Below are 16599 nucleotides of genomic sequence, written 5' to 3'. Positions count from 1 at the left end.
TAAAGGATATAGAATAGAAGTCAGAGGTAGGAGGCTACCAGGGAAGTCCAAGGTCACAGGAGACAAGGGGACAGAAAAATGGTCAAAAGAGAACCGATGTTGGGGGAGTTCAGGAAAGAAAAGCTGGCTCCAGAAGTAGATGTGTTTTTAAGAGCAGAGATAGGCAGAACTTTTTCATTGATTTTGATTTAAGACTTTGCCCGCATCATGGCAGAAAAGGCCCAGAGTACAAGGGAGGGGATGAGATGGAGCCAGGCAGAGCCCATGCTCTACACCAGGAGCTGGCAATTTTTTTTCCTTTAAAGAGATAGATAGTAAATATTTTAGGCTTTGCACAGTAGTGGTCTCTTGCAACTATACGACTTGGCATACACAGCCATGCAAAGAAGGGGCATGGCTGTGACTTTACTTAGCTTCAAACATAGGAAGGAAAATTTTTTTAAAAATCAGAGAAGTAGCTGAATTTGGCCCAATGGCCCAGCTGTGGTTTTCTGACCCCTGTTTTAGATACTTGAGAGTCAAAATTAACTGGAAGCTGTGTAATGTGCACTGGGCCCGTGCATGAGAAATATAAACTTATTCTGTATAATGGGATTTAATTCAACTTCAAGCCCTGGTGGAAACTTTATTTCAATCAATTCAGAATTATTCTGCTCCCCTCCCCCACAAAACCCCATAACCAACAATCTTTTTTCTGGAGTTTCGTCCAGGTTTCAGGATTATGTGCCTTGTGGAGGGACAGGGCACTGGGAGTGGGGCTCTTGTTCTCAGTGCTGTTAATACAGTCCGACATCTGTTGGGGGTCGTTCTAGCTGGTTTTTGGTCACCAGTGGGAAAGGGCTCTGAGGCTCCATCCTGGGGTTCTTGACACACTCCTCCTTCCTGTCTGGACCACCTGCTTCCTGGAAGCTCAGGTGGGTGGGTTCCTGATGCTTCCCCAGTGGTGTGCTGGAATGCTTGGCTGCTCAGAGAAACCGTGCAGCCATTTCATCTGCTCCTATGCCACTCGGGGTGCTGGGAACCTCGAGGGCCTCTCCAAGCTCTCCACAGGAAAGGGCGCAAGAATCCCTCTGCTCTAGGGTTACTGAATGATGTGGAATTTCTATAATCTTTCAAAGCACCCATCCGAAAACTCAGTCTGGGGATGAGGGGAGGGTGGGAGGGACAGAGCTCAGGGCCTTCCCCGGTACTTAATATGTCTTAGCTCTTTTCATTTCCTCTTTGATTGCCTGCCTCTCCCAACTTGGGGCAATTAGGTGTCTGGGATCTTGGAAGTTAGGATTCGGTGACTGAAAAGCCAATAATTGACTCCTTTGTGCTTTGTATATGTTCTCTTAAGAAAACAAATGAAAGTTGTCTTAGCTTGGTGAATAGGGAGGAGGCGTACAGAATAGGGCAACATACAAGTGAAAGAACCGGGGCCTCATGCAAAGCAGGCCCAGTAGCTTGGCCAGCTTGGTCCCCCTACTGCACACCCCTTGGATATCTGCGCTTACGAGACGCAAAACAAATCTCACTCCGTGACTTTCCATCAAACGGAATGTGGACTTTGGGGTTTGGCAGGCATGCATTGAATTTAGGCTCAGTATTTCTTGGCCAAGTAAGCAAGATACTTATTATATCAGTTAGTATTCAGTGAAATAAATCAAAATTTCAGGCAGAAAGGAATTAGTACAGGAGAAACTGGAAGGGTAAAGGAGCAAGTTCTACGCTGAGCCTCGAGGAGGATGCTCAGAGCCATCCTGCAGAACTGGGCTACCAGGACAATTGCTATTCAGGAAGATGGGGAATCAGAAAGCTACAAGAACTGTTGGCTCCAGGAATTGCCACCTTAGCCACCATCTAGGAATCAGAAAGCTGCCTTCACCACAATTACTGTCTCCAGAGCTGTGGCTTGCCTGCTAACTTTGTACATACAAATAATGAATGTCCCATGTCTTGCCTCTCGATGCCCTTAAAGCTAGCGACTGGAAACCAAGATGCTACCACAGCAAAACGCCACGATCCTCTTGCCAGCAGCAAGAACAGAAGCAGCAGAAGGACAGCTCTTGCTTCACTTCTACATTCCAAATGTTTTACAAGGGTATCTGTTTGGCAGAGCTTAAAATTACATCCACATTGTTAGCTGCAAGAGAGTCTGGGAAAGATTGGGTTCAACTTTCCGGTCTTTATAGTAGAGGATGCACACCGGAATAGAGGGAAGTTCAGTGGATATCTAGCTAGCCAATTTTTAGATTGCAAAATATTTAACTTCTCTGATCTTCCAATCTACAAAATAAGGATAATATCCCTTTCACAGGGTCATATTGAGGATTAAATTAGATTTTTATATATAAAGATCCTGGCAGCTCTCTTGCTTTAGGATTTCACTGGAGGTTTGTAAGACCTGTGATACTACACACACACACACACACACACACACAATTTTTTTTAACTTAAAAATAAAACAAAGATTATGGTTAAACTTCTGGTTTTCATTGGTCTCTATATCTGTTTTTGTTAGAAATGGTTTTTCTATTTTATTTCTTGTAGACATTTAGGTATCGAGAGAAATTTTGATTTTTTAAAAGCACTGCAGAACACAAGCATAATGCAAAGTGACAATGACTGCCATTTGCTCATTAGATTAAATCAAGAGCTTCCTTTCCCCCTTGGTTATCAGTGGAGCATATGGAAATACGCTAACGTCTGAATGAATTTTTATTCAAACTTCAAACCTCAACAAACAAAACTTATCTGCATCTGACTGGAAATTTCAAATGGTCGCATTTCTGAATAGGTCAGTGTCAGTCACATTCTTCTCCAGGCCAGGAGAATCTACACCTTTCAGTAAGAGAATGGTAAAATTCTAAAAAAACCATTTTATGAGTAAGTGGGTGGCCTATTATTGTTTTGAACATATTTTTGTAGAAGCTAGTGAACCAGCATTTTAGTTAGTTCTGAAATTTTAGAAAATATTACAGAATTATTGAAACTTTTCTAGTGTATCAAATAGTGTTTTCAATGAGCCCTTTGTTTATGGGTCACAGCTAAGGTGCAGTGACTCACAAACTTCCTAAAATTCTATTTGATTTTGACATACGATTTTATAAAATTTAATAATGGTCTTAATGATCTCTATAGGTTAAATTATCTTAGAGTATGATGCAAAGGGTGCAGTTTAAATAATTTCAGTGCAGTGGAAAGCTTTTGTAGTGTGTTATAAAAATCACGGGAACAGGGGAAGAACCAACATGGTGTAGATGAAAGAGGCTCTGTTCATCCCTCTGGTGATCAAATCAAAGTTGTGGCTGAAACAAGGAGCAGCAGCAAGGAAAAATCATCTGGGATCTTGATGAACAAGCCATACAACTAAGGAGAAATCCAAGAAATCACCCTGCAACAGGAGAAGGTAGGATGGGGCGAGGATGCGGGGCTGCCCGGTTCCGAGCAGCTGAGTGAGATGGAGGCTGTGGCAACGGCAGACGCCTCTTAAAGGGTTTGTGTCCGTGAGCGGATTTTTGTGGTGATGGACCTGCTCGCTCTGAGCACCACACACACACACACACACACATACACACAATTGGCTGTATGCAGGGGGCACGAGAGACTTACAGGGAGATATTGTCGGTGTGAGGGTCGAGGCGAGACTTGCTCAGTACGGAAGTGCTGGCGGTATCCATTGTTCCCTATTGAGCCCTCCCCCTCCAAGTGCATGGACACAGTGCCACCATAGCTACGACATCATCAAACTGGATAACATAGGTCACTCCGCCCAGAAGATTCCTTGAAACTGCACCTTCCCCAACTTGCAGCCCCACCCAAGCCACATCCAGGTATATCCTCAGCGAGTCAGGTGCTCCTTGCTGAGCAGTGCCTAGACTCACATTGGAGGCAGCTGGCCTTGTTTTGTGGCATGGCCTTTTGAGGCAACAATAAGCATAACATCTGTGGATTGCTTGCTGAATCTTAATAGGTGGCCTCGGAGGGGCAGAGGCTTGGGCTAAGTTTGGCCTGCAGCTGAATCCCTCTCAGGACTGTGCCAGTGAACACCTACTTCACAAATCCACACTAATAAGACCGGGAGACTTAGGAGCTTTGCTTAGTATGTAGAAACAGACACAGAAAGACAGCCAAAAGGGGAAGACGAAGAAGCAGAAACCATATGAGAGAACAGAACAGAGATCCAGATATAATGGAGTCAAGCAATCTAACAGATGCAGAGTTCAAAACACTGGTTATAAAGATGCTCAATGAACTTTTGGGAAGTGTAGAGAACTCCAACAAAGAGATAACAGTCTGAAATGAAGAACACATTATCTGAGATGAGAAGCATATTAAGTGGAATAAACAAAGGAATAAACAAAGTGAATAAAGAGGATCACATGCCCTATCTAGAGGACAGGAAAGCCAATCAGGATACTCAATCAGAATGGCAAGAAAAAAGATACCAAGACTATAAAAATAATTTAAGGAGGATATAGGACACTATTAAGGTTTCAAATATTCGTCGATGTAACAGAAGAAAATCAAGATGTTGAACAGCTGTTTGAAGAAATAATGATGGAAAACTTCCCTAACCTGGTGAAGGAAATGGGCATAAAACCCCAGGAAGCTCCGAGAATTCCAAAAATTAGGGATCCAAAGAAGCCCAAACCAAGACACATCATAATTATAATGCCAAAGTTTAAATACAAAGAAAGAATATTAAAAGCAGCAAGAGAAAAACATAGTTACTTATAAGGGAACACCCAAAATACTGGTAGCTGATTCTCAAAAGAAACTATGCAGGACAGAAGGGCTTGGCAAAAAATATTCGATGTGATGAAGACCCAGCATCTACAACCAAGAATATTTTATCCAGCAAAGCTATCATTTAGAGTTAAAAGACAGATAAAGAACTTCCCAGACAAAAATAAGCTGAGGGAATTTATCACCACCAATTCAGTATTACAGGAAATGGTGGAGGGACTTCTTTAAGAAGAAAAAAACATGTATCAAAAACAGGAATAAAGATTGGTAACAACTACATTCCTATCAATAAGTACCTCAAATGGAAAAGAATTAAGTGCTCCAACTAAAAGAATGGATGAATGAAAGGAAAACAAGACCCCTACAAGTGGCCTATAAGAGACTCACTTCAGATTAAAAGACACAGACTAAAAGGAAGATGGAAAAACATTGCTTTGATGGACCTAGAAGGTATTTAAGTCAGACTGAGAAAGATAAACACTATATGATTTCACTTATATGCAGAATCTAAGCAATAAAAAGAACAAAGTAATAACAGACTCACAAATGTAGTGGACAATTTGGTGGACAGAGGGGAGGGAAATTTGGGGGGGTTGGGAGAATGGGGTGAAGGGTTAAAGCAGTACAAATTAGTAGCCAATGGATGGACACGGGGATTGGGAGCACGGCATAAGAAATGCAATTAGAATGAGTATGTTGGCTAGGCGGAGGGTCAGGGGAGGGAGGGAGCAATTGGGGAGGGACCGTTTTACGAACTATATAGATGTCTAACCAATGTACTATATACTTGAAACTAATTAAAATTTTTAAAAAAAGGAAAGAAAAAAATCATGGGAACAGTAGGATTCTGAAGGCAGTCATCGTAGATTCCAAGCCCACTGATTTTTCTTCCCAGCTGTTCCAGGTTATTTAACATGTCTGGGCTTCAGACTCCTCACCTGCAAAATGAAGATAATAATAAAGGTGATGAGGAAGGTGAGATGATGATGGTGATGATGAAGAAGAAGATGATAGTGATAAAGATAAGTAAGTTAGATAGATGATAGATACATAGATTAGATATAGATAGATAGATGATAGATAGATGAGGGAGAGAACATATATCAAGTGATTATTATATGAAGACTTTATCTGAAGGCTTGAGATGTACTAACATTTAATCTTCAGGACAACACTTTGAGATGGGTATCTAGGGGTTGTCAAGAGGATTAAATAAAGTAATGTGTATAAAGCAATTAACATGGTACTTGCCAATAGTAAACTCTCAATAAATGTCTGCTATTATTACTATTACCATTTGGCTTTTGCGAGGGAAAAATGAAACATTGTTTTAAAAATATCTAACTGTGTACTAGACACACTTGAGTGTCCACAAGCATTAATTATTGTTATTTTGTTGATTAATTTTTATTAATTTATCATCATTATTCTTCTGTTCATCCAGCCTAATAATTTGGATCATATACTATCTTCAAAACTATCTCTTTTTCTAGTGATTAATTAATTAAGCCTCCATTTCCTGGGAGTATACCTACCTAGGAGTTTCAGTGGCTCCTAACAATGTGCAAAGCCAAGCTCATGGACAGCACTGTTACCTCTCCCTTCATCGTCTCAAATGATACAGTAGGGGTGAAGTCGTCAGTGGACTTTTGCTGTCAGCTCATTTAGATGACTTTATCACTTAAGACACGTTTTGCCAAAGCAATGAGTACACCTGACGCAAAAGTCAACTTGTTAAAAGGGCATATAATTGGAAAAGGCCCCTATTCCTACCCTCTGCACCCCAAGTCTTTCTCTCCAGAGGCAACCGCTGATAACCAATTGTGTTTGTGCTTTTTGTATTTCACATTTTGTTTTTTCGTCATTTGAATAGTCTGTTTATTTTTATAGAACCATCTCCCCTCTCTACAAACACAGAAGACAGAGAAGGCATAGAGTTGCTTATAATAATCCTTTGTTTTCCTTTTAATGTCCATGGGATTATTAGTGCCGATCTCCCTCTCATTTCTGACATTTGAGACAGACCTAAATGCTCACTACATTTGGGTCACATTGGATGTGAAGATCACTAGTATCTCAGCTCTGCGTGTGTCTATTGCTGTTTAAAAGCACGGGGACCCTTGAAATTTTAAGCAACCAACATTTTATTGATTTCAAAGTAATGGGTAGCCTACTTTCAGTTACTGGAGTCTGGTGTATGCTGTGCATGTATGTTTATGTGTGTACATGTGTGTGCATACGTACATGTATGTGTATGAGTTGAGAGTAGGATACGGTATAGGGTTTCATGTATAGAAAGAAGCAGAAAAGCAGGGTGTGCAATATTCTGCATATTTGAGGAATCCATTTTATTATCCTATAGCTGTGCTTCTGCCGCCTCAGGAGTCCTCTTAGTGCTACACGTCCCTCAGATGGCAGTGCCAGCCCGTCTTCTCATTTTTTGTTACCAGGGAGCCTCTCTTCCGCAGTGAATTTTCTTTCCATTCATTTTCAAATGACTTTTCTGATATGGGCATTGTTGAATATTCACCAGATAGAGGCACAAGTATGTGTATAGATAGATTTGCATAAGTATAAATACAGTATATGTACCCATGTTTAAGTGATATAATGATTATATTGTATTGCCACCTCAGAATGAAAGCTAATTAATTCAGCCATTGAGATGATAATGATTTCTTTCTCAGTTAATACCAGAGTGAAAAAAAAACCCTACGGAAATTTCTATGCACTGTTCCTTTGACTCATCTTGGAATAAGGAGTTTTATTTCTGTTAACTATTTTTTTTTTTTACAGTTATAGTTGACATTCTGTTAACTACTGAGCTATTCATATTTGATGGTTTTTAAATAGAATTGCTCCTAGGAGGGGCTGAAGATTAGTAGATAGATTGACTCAATGATTTGGTACCAGGAAATTAAAAAAAAAATTTTTTTTTGTCTATAGTCTCTTTCAAAATACATATTTTGGTATTTGCACTCCCAATATCAACTTCAATCCTAAAGCACAGTCTGATTTTTAGACTTTCTGTGCTTGAATGTAAATGAAGGAAAACGGTAAGATCTTTCCGAGTGCAAGTTATGCCAACCGACAAATTCACAAACAAATTCGTCACGTTTTTAACCTTGACATCCCTAGCTTTTCCTTCGGCCTCTACTTTCGTATTTAGTTATTGATTCCTGAATGTTTCTTGGTTTCCTCCTCCCTGTTATCACTGCCCCGCGACAAGTTCAGGCATTGATCACTTCTTGACTGGTCTCCTGATTCCAGTCTCCCGTCTCTCCATTCCACTTTTCTTCACCTTGTACCAAGGATTCTTACCAACATGCAGGTTAGGTCATACCCTCCCCTCCTGCCAAAACACAAAACCTGTTCATGGTTTTTCTCATTCTATAAAAAACTCAACTCCTTTACTTGGCATCCGAGGGCATTTAACCATATTCTGTCCCACTGCGTGCCTTCACCCATCTCCCACTAATTCAGCCCCATACTCGAACCTCCTATCAAGATGGATTATCCACCCTACCTTGAAATCACTGTAACGCCCTTCCTTTGCTCATTTCCCAGAACATCCTTCCTTCTCTACAGTCCATGTTTCAAAATCCTACTTATTCTCCAAGATCCAGCTCCAATTCTACTTCCCTCATGAATTCTTCCCTGATCCCCGCAACTCAGAATTAATAAAGGTGATCCCCATGCCATATACTGCCTTTTCCTCAAGACACTCGACTTCTAACTGTTGCAAAATTGCCATATTATAATTAGTTTACTAGAATAACCTTTTACTGACTTCTGCTGGAAAGATCGTCATAACAAATATGCATATTTATGTCTGCGATGGAATTGCTGTCTCCCCCCATCCCTTAAATTCTATACAACCTTCGCAGGCATCTAGTATGGCCCTGAAATGATCATGTTTCATCTATATTCCAATAAGTTATTATTTAATTCGCTATCCTATTGCTCTATCTTGTATTATGCTGAGAGTTTACTGGTTTGTCTTCTCACTAAGTTGGGAACTCTGAGGACAAGTAATGTCTAACTTGTCTTGGTTTCTTCCAGGTCAGAGAATGCAGCTTTCAGATAGTAGGTACTTAATATTAAGTTATTCTATTCTCTTGTAACCCAAGAGGGACAATTAGAGTAAACGTATTGCTTAAGAGTATGGGCTTTGGTGACTACCTGGGTTTGAATCTTCCTAGTCCACTCATTAACTGTGATCATGGCCAGTGTAATTAACCTCTCTGTGCCTCTTTTTCTTCATCTGTAATATGAGGACATATAATATTATCTTTATTGTAAAGTTGATATGAAGATTAAATAACTAAATGCAGATGAAGTGGTTAGAACATCAGCTAATGAGTGCTTAATACATATTAAATAATATTACAACAGGCTGTTAACATAGTCTCAGTTTTGGCTGAGGCATGAAGATACTAGAAACTACATTCCTAAGTGAGCCCATCTTGCAGTGGTTAGTCAAGACCTAATTGAATACCTCACCTACTTTGAGGGGATGAAGTGGGAAGGAGTTGGAAATTATAAAGCAGACTTGCTGCAAGGATTTTGGTGTATGTGACTAGTGTGCTATGAATCCCACATCCCCACTGCAAAGGGGTGAGTGTGGGATGCGGGTTTCTACCACTAGGGGCCACCACTAGAACTTTTAGTATGGTACTTCTGGGAGAATTAGGAAAAGGTGTCTCTCCTTCCCCAGGTAAAATAAATATGTTAAGGAAGTCCTGCTGCCTGAGGCCCATTGAAAAGGCCTTCAACAGGATTACTTGAAGAGATTGACACGTATCCCCTGCAGCCGAGGGAGACTGGACTCTGCCACCTGAATTTTACCTGAGAAGTTGGAAGGGCACAAGGAAGGGTGGCCAACTGCTTATGGATAAGTGGGAGAGATTTCTCTGCCCCACAGAGTTTGTGGGACCAGAGAAAGCCAGCATGGGGTTATCTTAAGTCCACAGTAAGAGGGTCACATGGAGGAACTTTGGCGTCAAGAAGATAGAGATGAATTGCCAAATTCCCAGATCCTGAAGGAGATACGAGCCACGGGCTAGAATAGAGATTTATTTCCTCTCATCAAGAAATTGCAGAAGAAAGTATCCCAATAATAGGAGGAGTTCTCTAGGAACCCAACCCAGAAAAGAAAGTCAGCTTTAGAAGCTTGCTGGGCATAAGTCAGCTTCTAACAATACAGGCAAGTAAGCACTTTCCTGTCACGTCTTCCCTCAACTCCCACCATCCTCTCCTTATTCGCCACTCTGCCTTGACTCTGAAAGTCTCAGGAAGTATAGTTAGCCAGATGGGAGAGAAAAAGTAGAAGTGGAAAGTGGAGAAAAGGAAAAGCAGAAAGGCAGCCAGTCATGTCCGCTCCCAGACTCTAGGAAGGTGGCTGCAGCTGTGGCTACACCTTCTCAAGGGAGATGTTTGCTTTTAAATCAAGGTTGGCATTTTTATTATTACACCGAGCTGGACATATTAAGTACCGAAATGAAACCTTGAATGTGACCTCTCCCTGTCTGCCTAGTAAACAGCAACTCGTTTCCAAGATTTAGCTAAACACTCACTTCCGAGTTTGACCTCTTCCTTCAGAACTGACCATTCTCCCGGCCTCCTTTGCCCTAGCCACAGCCAGGAAAGCTGCATTTCACTTGTTTGGTTGTTTGCCTGGCTTTGCCCTCAATCAACCCGTAGACACTAAGAAGGTAGGGATGACTTATTTGCCTTTGCATGACCAGTACTCAAGCACACCAGCACATAATTGTCCCTCAATGAAGATATAATAAAAGTAATCTATTTTAAAACAACTAAGATTCTTCCTAAGAGAGGGTACAATTCATACGCGTCTTATTATTTTTGAGAGTTAAAAGAAACAGCAGCTTTCTGGATGACATATTGCAGTTGAAAGTACCTTTGCCAACAGTACTCTCAAGGATTGCCTGGGTGCTCTCCAGGGGTTTATGAGAAAATGCTTGGGCATCTCGATCCTAATGAGTTTTTCTGAGTAGATGATGTTAGCAGCCTTGTTACTTTTTGCTGTTTCTTCCACAGGTTTCTTCAGGAGAAGCATTACCAAAAACGCCGTGTACAAGTGTAAAAATGGGGGCAACTGTGTGATGGATATGTACATGCGAAGAAAGTGCCAAGAGTGTCGACTAAGGAAATGCAAAGAGATGGGAATGTTGGCTGAATGTATGTATACAGGTATTCGCATCAAGCAATTAAATTCCACTAAAAATCTCTTAAGGAAGCAGATGTCAGGTAACTCATCGAATAAGAACGGTACTTCTCACACATGAAAGAAGGGATGTGCTATGCCATCTAAGTTCTTGAAAAGGGTAATGAGCCACTGAAATTGGGCAAACTGTCAGCTAAAGAGCATTTTACTTCCCTGAAAGAAATGGCTGTGTTTTGTTATTCATTGGTGCAATAAATTATACGTGGAGGGAAGTGACACTAATGTACAGTTAAAATAACATGTTTTAATAAGCTAAAAAGAATGACAGTCTAAAAGTGTCCTCCCAATTTGATTTGATCTTTTTATTTATTGTTTAATTAGCATAAAATTTACAGTTGTGGGAAAAATTAAGAATGCTCTATAAGGTATAACTGCCTCTGAATTGTCTAAATAGAGTTTTAAACAAGTCATTTTATAAGAATCCTTCCCCTTAGTGCAGTTCTGAACCAATTTGTATAGGTTTACACAGGAAATTAACTACCCTGAGTTTTAATATCATTTGGTCCTTCAATCTGATAAAAAAAAAAAAAAGACACTGTATTAACTGCTGGTTTTGTGAGGAACTTTAATCTTCATCAAAATTTGGAATGCATGCTAGTATATAACATATTAATTTTTCATTCTGCAAATTCTTCAGACCACTTAGATTTTGAGATATGTCCTGTTCTTCCTCAAAAGACAAATAGACAAACAAATGTCACCAAGGAGATGATAACATTCAGGGAGAGAATGCCACATGAAATAAAAGCCTTTGGAAGGTGACTCCAGTTCTATTGTTCCCAAACTGTACAGGCAACTGGGATGGACCCAGAGAAATAATGCTTGCAAGAGCGGGGGAAATAGACCAATGTAAATAATCCAGATCTGGGTGGATGAAAATTTTATAGTGGCTGATCACAATCTTCTCTTAGCATAGATGAAACAAGAGACTGCAATAGGGCCTGCTGCGGGAATCCAATCTTGCAGTGGAAACACTTACTTTAATACTGGGTGGTTCATGTTGCTCATCACTTAAATATGAACTTGTTCCAACTGAAGCACTGAAGACATTTTTCATGATCCCACCTACAAGAGCCTATAATATTAGGAGACTCATCCACTGACAGATGCAAAGCTTTCATATGAGCCTATAAACTAAATTCCCTGGATTAAGGAATTCCTGGCATTTAGTTTCATCAACATTGAGAGAATAAAGTTAAATGGAAATATGGAGAGTTGTTCTAAATTATTTTTTATAGTTCTGTTTAAGTGTAAATTAATGATGCCATTGTATGATTATTCAAAAGAAAATTTCAAAGTCCCCTTGAGTTATTTTTATCTTTAACTATGTTCTCAATAATTTATACAGTTTTGAAAATTAACTGGATTTTAACATTTTTCCTGAAGGATTTTGACATTTATTTTACTAAATACATTTACTTATTATGTATTTAATGTAAAATTGAATATGCTTCTTAAATGTAAACGAGTGAAAAATAATATTAATACTTTATTTTGAAAGACTAGCTTTCAAGGTCCTCTAGACAATAGGGAGAGTGTCATTCACCATTTTATTGACCATTATACCTTACATTTTATAACGCTTGGCGTTATAAATCCTTTTTATAAAGCTCATTTTAAAAAATGACACGATTACATTTAATCTACACAAAGCTCTGCAAAGTAGACATTATTCCCATTTTAGAAATGAAGAAACTAAGACTCATAGAGAGTAAATTTCTTATTCAAGGTCAAATCTTAAAACATCATAAGGGCTGGAACTGGCTCTGTGGCAAACGGCACAGGAGATCTTATGAGTCAGCTGCCTTGCGACCGCACACCCAACAGTACTTTCTGTGACTCGCTAAGTCTTTATGTTTATTTTTTCAGGCTTGTTAACTGAAATTCAGTGTAAATCTAAACGACTAAGAAAAAACGTGAAGCAGCATGCAGATCACACCATTAATGAAGACAGTGAAGGACGTGACTTGCGACAAGTGACCTCAACTACTAAGTCATGCAGGGTAATGACAAGCAGTGGTGTCCGCCAGTGCCAGCAGCAGCTGAGCTTCTAGGCATATAGTAATCTGGCTGGGAGGCTTTCAAATTAGAGCTACAGCTATGCATAGAATTTCATTTCAGTTGCATATTAAATGGACTTCTTTTATTTTTAATCGAGAGAAGAATACATACTTTGGTATAAAAATTCAAAGAATAGCAGTGTATAAAGTAAAAAAAAAAAAAAAAAAAGTGAGAGTTCTCCTTTTCCCTGGCTCCATTCCACTCCTATTATCCAGAGGTTGCCAATAGAAATAGTTCAGTGTATAAAATGGATTTTTCAAAGTGAGTGTTATGACTGTTTTTTTCTGTCATTGAGAAAGGAGGCTCAAACTCTGAAGGATGTGGACTCTACAGAGGCTTGTGAGTTAGTCTTTATCAATGGATTAAACAGTGAATGCACATCTGTGGACCAACAGAGAAAAGTCCTTCTCTCTGAGGTCACAAATTACTCACGAAATCTTTTGAGCAACTTGGGACAAAATAAAGAAACAGCATCTTGGATGATTAGCTAAACACATTGTGATAATGCACAGGGCATTTGGAGAAGTTTTAATTTGCCGTTAGTTAAAAAACCACTAATCCATGATCATTCAAGCCATGCCCTTTTCAATATTTATTATACTACTGACAAAGGAAACTTCATCCACATTCAATTTTTCAAATATGCTATTTTGTATTTATTTCAGAAAAAATAATTTATATAAAAATATTATTTTCCCTTAGTGCTTCATCTTTAACACTTTGGTATAAGGAAGCAAAAAGTTGACACAATTATTCACAGTTTTCAAAAGATGCTAGTAAAGAGGAAAGAGGTGTTTAGTTTCTAAATTGTTCAGATTGATGATTCTACTTCAAGGGCCAGCTAATTTTTTTCTCTAAAAGGCCCGATATTTTAGACTTTGACTAATTAATCTCCATCATAACTACTCAACTCTGCCATTTTAGTGCAAAAGCAGCATAGATAATACATAAACAAATGAGCGTGGTTGAGTTCCAGTAGATTTATAAAACCAGGTGGATTTGGTCCATAGGCTACAGTTTGTCAGCCCCTGCTCTACATGAATACTAGTCAATGGATTCTCCAGTTTATATATGGCAACTTTTCCTTAGTTATGACTAAACCTTGAACTTCCACTGAACTTCTCTGTGAATAAGCTCAATAGGCTTCATATTCAGACTATTATTTATTCCCAAGAAATACATGAAATAAATATTTTGTCTTCCTTATTTTACAGATAAGACAATGAGCAACTTGGGACAAATTTAGTGAAATGATATGGCTTGCTTAAGGACCCAGAGAAAGTGATTATGCATTAAAACACAATGCATAGTTCCTGCCATATTTACGGTTTTTCCCCCAACAATTAATGATATTAATTTACTCCAGATAAATGCACATATGTATGAAAAAAATGACATAACCACCCTCCCTAACACCTTTTATTTTTTTGCCAGTGTAGGAGAAAACTGAACTCACCCCAGATCAACAGAATCTTCTACATTATATTATGGATTCATATAGCAAACAGAGGATGCCTCAGGAAATAATGAATAAAATTGTATGTACAACATGTGAAAATATATGGGTTTAAAGTTAAAATTTTCTGGAGTTTTTACTACCTTGGAGGTGAAATTTACATATAAGTCTATTACTTTGAAATTGTTAGAACTGAGAATTTTAGCCATACATTTAAACTTTTAGTAGCATTAAATGACTAATGAGTAAGAAGTCTCATATCTATCTTGGTAAAAGTAATTGCTCTCCAAGGATTTGAAAAATATAAGTTGGGTTTTTAAATGTTATTGTCTAAATCTGGTTCTTTATTCTAATGATTTTATATGACTTTATACTTTTATCTACTTATTAATTATCTGCTTTTTTTCTTAAAATTTAGTTAAAAGAAGAATTCAGTGCAGAAGAAAATTTTCTCATTTTAACAGAAATGGCTACCAGTCATGTACAGATTCTTGTAGAATTCACAAAAAAATTGCCAGGTATTGTTACATGTACTTTCTTCTCTGCTAGATTGTGCAATATTCTTGTGATATTGAGAGAAGCAGTTCTATTTCATTGCAAAATGGGAATCATCTCACATCTGATTTAATGTGTCTACTATAGACATGAAATGTTAGATCTAGATGAGATATTTAAAATCACATAATAATTCTTCCAAACTAATAGATTATGACACTGAAACTTTGTAAAGCTGTCATTCATCCATTTATTTATTTAATAATAAATATTTGTTGATACCTACTCAATATTAAGTACCTAGCTATTACCTTCAAGGAAAGTTATTAGAGGCTATAATAAAAAGTATATACAAAGTTCTCTTTAAACAGAGAGGAAGTAATTACTAATTATATCTGAGAAAGACAGGGAGGCTTCTGAAAAAAAAAATATTTGACTTGTGTCTAAAAGAAAAAGGAGCGTTTCAGGTAGCATGGAAGAAAGGGGGCATTGCAAGTTAAGAAATCTGCTGTGAAAATATAATGAGGCATGAACAAGAATAGAATTATTAGAGATGGGAGAGAAAATTCAGTGTGTCTCCTTGGTTAGACATAAAGCAAACTGGTATCAAACTGCATAGGCCTAAAGAAGGAATTTAATTCTTGTCCCCTAGATGGTAAAGAGTTTTGGGTGGCTTTTTTGCGGGGGAGGGTGATACAGGGATGTGATTTGTGTTATAGAGATATGGCTTTATTAGGTCTGCATGAGATCGATTTGAATAGGGAGGGACTGGAGGCAAGGAGGATCAGTTAATATGCTACTTCAGTCCAGGCAAGAAGGCTTGAAATAAAACAATAGCACTGTGAGAGAGAACAGGAAACAAAGAGAGATTCAAAAATTGATAAGATTTCATGAACTAGTGTTCATCATGTGTGGGACGAGGGATGGGGATTTATCCACAGTCATTTGATGGTGCCAGTATGAAAACTGGAATGCAAGATTCTTATATCCCAGGCCAGAATTCTTTCAGACACAATTTCAAAGTAATTTAAGCCAATAGGTTTAAGTTTTTTCATTGTTTTAAAAATATATTAGTACATTAGTATCCCATGGTCTACAAGAGTATAATAAATACCTTGCATAGCAGCATAATACTGTAATTAAATTAAAGAAGGTAACTTCTGACACATGATTTTAATTAGACAGGTTAATTTGCCTTCTTTTGCAAACATTATGCTATTATTTTATTAAATGCATCATGAATAGATATAAGCCTACATAAAACATAAAATGCGGGGAGAAAGTTCTCATTATCATTGAAAAATTAATATTCTCTTATTTTTTTAACAATAAAAGAGGAACTTAATTTGTTATATGCTAATTAAACTTAAGGCAATCTTAATCAAAAACAAGATTACACAAGAGTAAAAATTGTAGAAGACATTGAAAAGGGAGAAATATGATGTTTTTGTTGTTTATAAAAAAAGATTTTTCTGTTCAAATGGTCACTTAGTTTTGAACCAAGAAATAATTAAAGCCAAAAAAAAATCTCACTCATATAAAGGTAGCTTATCTAAAAACAATGGCAATATCTTACGCACTTCTTCATTCCCAGCCTGATGGTTTCTGG

General features: G+C 38.2%; 1 protein-coding gene across 5 annotated transcripts in view; it reads left to right on the top strand.

The window, feature by feature from the left end:
* The window catches only part of NR1H4 (nuclear receptor subfamily 1 group H member 4), a 62425-nt gene that overhangs the window by 31348 nt on the left and 14478 nt on the right, over positions 1 to 16599 (top strand). For 2 of the 5 annotated variants that reach the window (XM_006914562.1, XM_006914560.1), the window contains 4 exons: positions 10792 to 10932; positions 12848 to 12981; positions 14479 to 14577; positions 14914 to 15013. In XM_006914562.1, the coding sequence (XP_006914624.1) occupies positions 10792 to 10932; positions 12848 to 12981; positions 14479 to 14577; positions 14914 to 15013 (474 nt within the window). Of the gene's footprint in view, positions 1 to 10791; positions 10945 to 12847; positions 12982 to 14478; positions 14578 to 14913; positions 15014 to 16599 lie in introns of all 5 variants that reach the window. The other 3 variants (XM_006914561.1, XM_006914559.1, XM_006914563.1) reach the window with 2 other exon arrangements.

This window comes from Pteropus alecto, unplaced genomic scaffold (genome assembly GCF_000325575.1).
Source record: "Pteropus alecto unplaced genomic scaffold, ASM32557v1 scaffold94, whole genome shotgun sequence".
Taxonomy (NCBI): Eukaryota; Metazoa; Chordata; class Mammalia; order Chiroptera; family Pteropodidae; genus Pteropus; species Pteropus alecto.
This window is presented reverse-complemented; position numbering and strand designations above follow the sequence as displayed.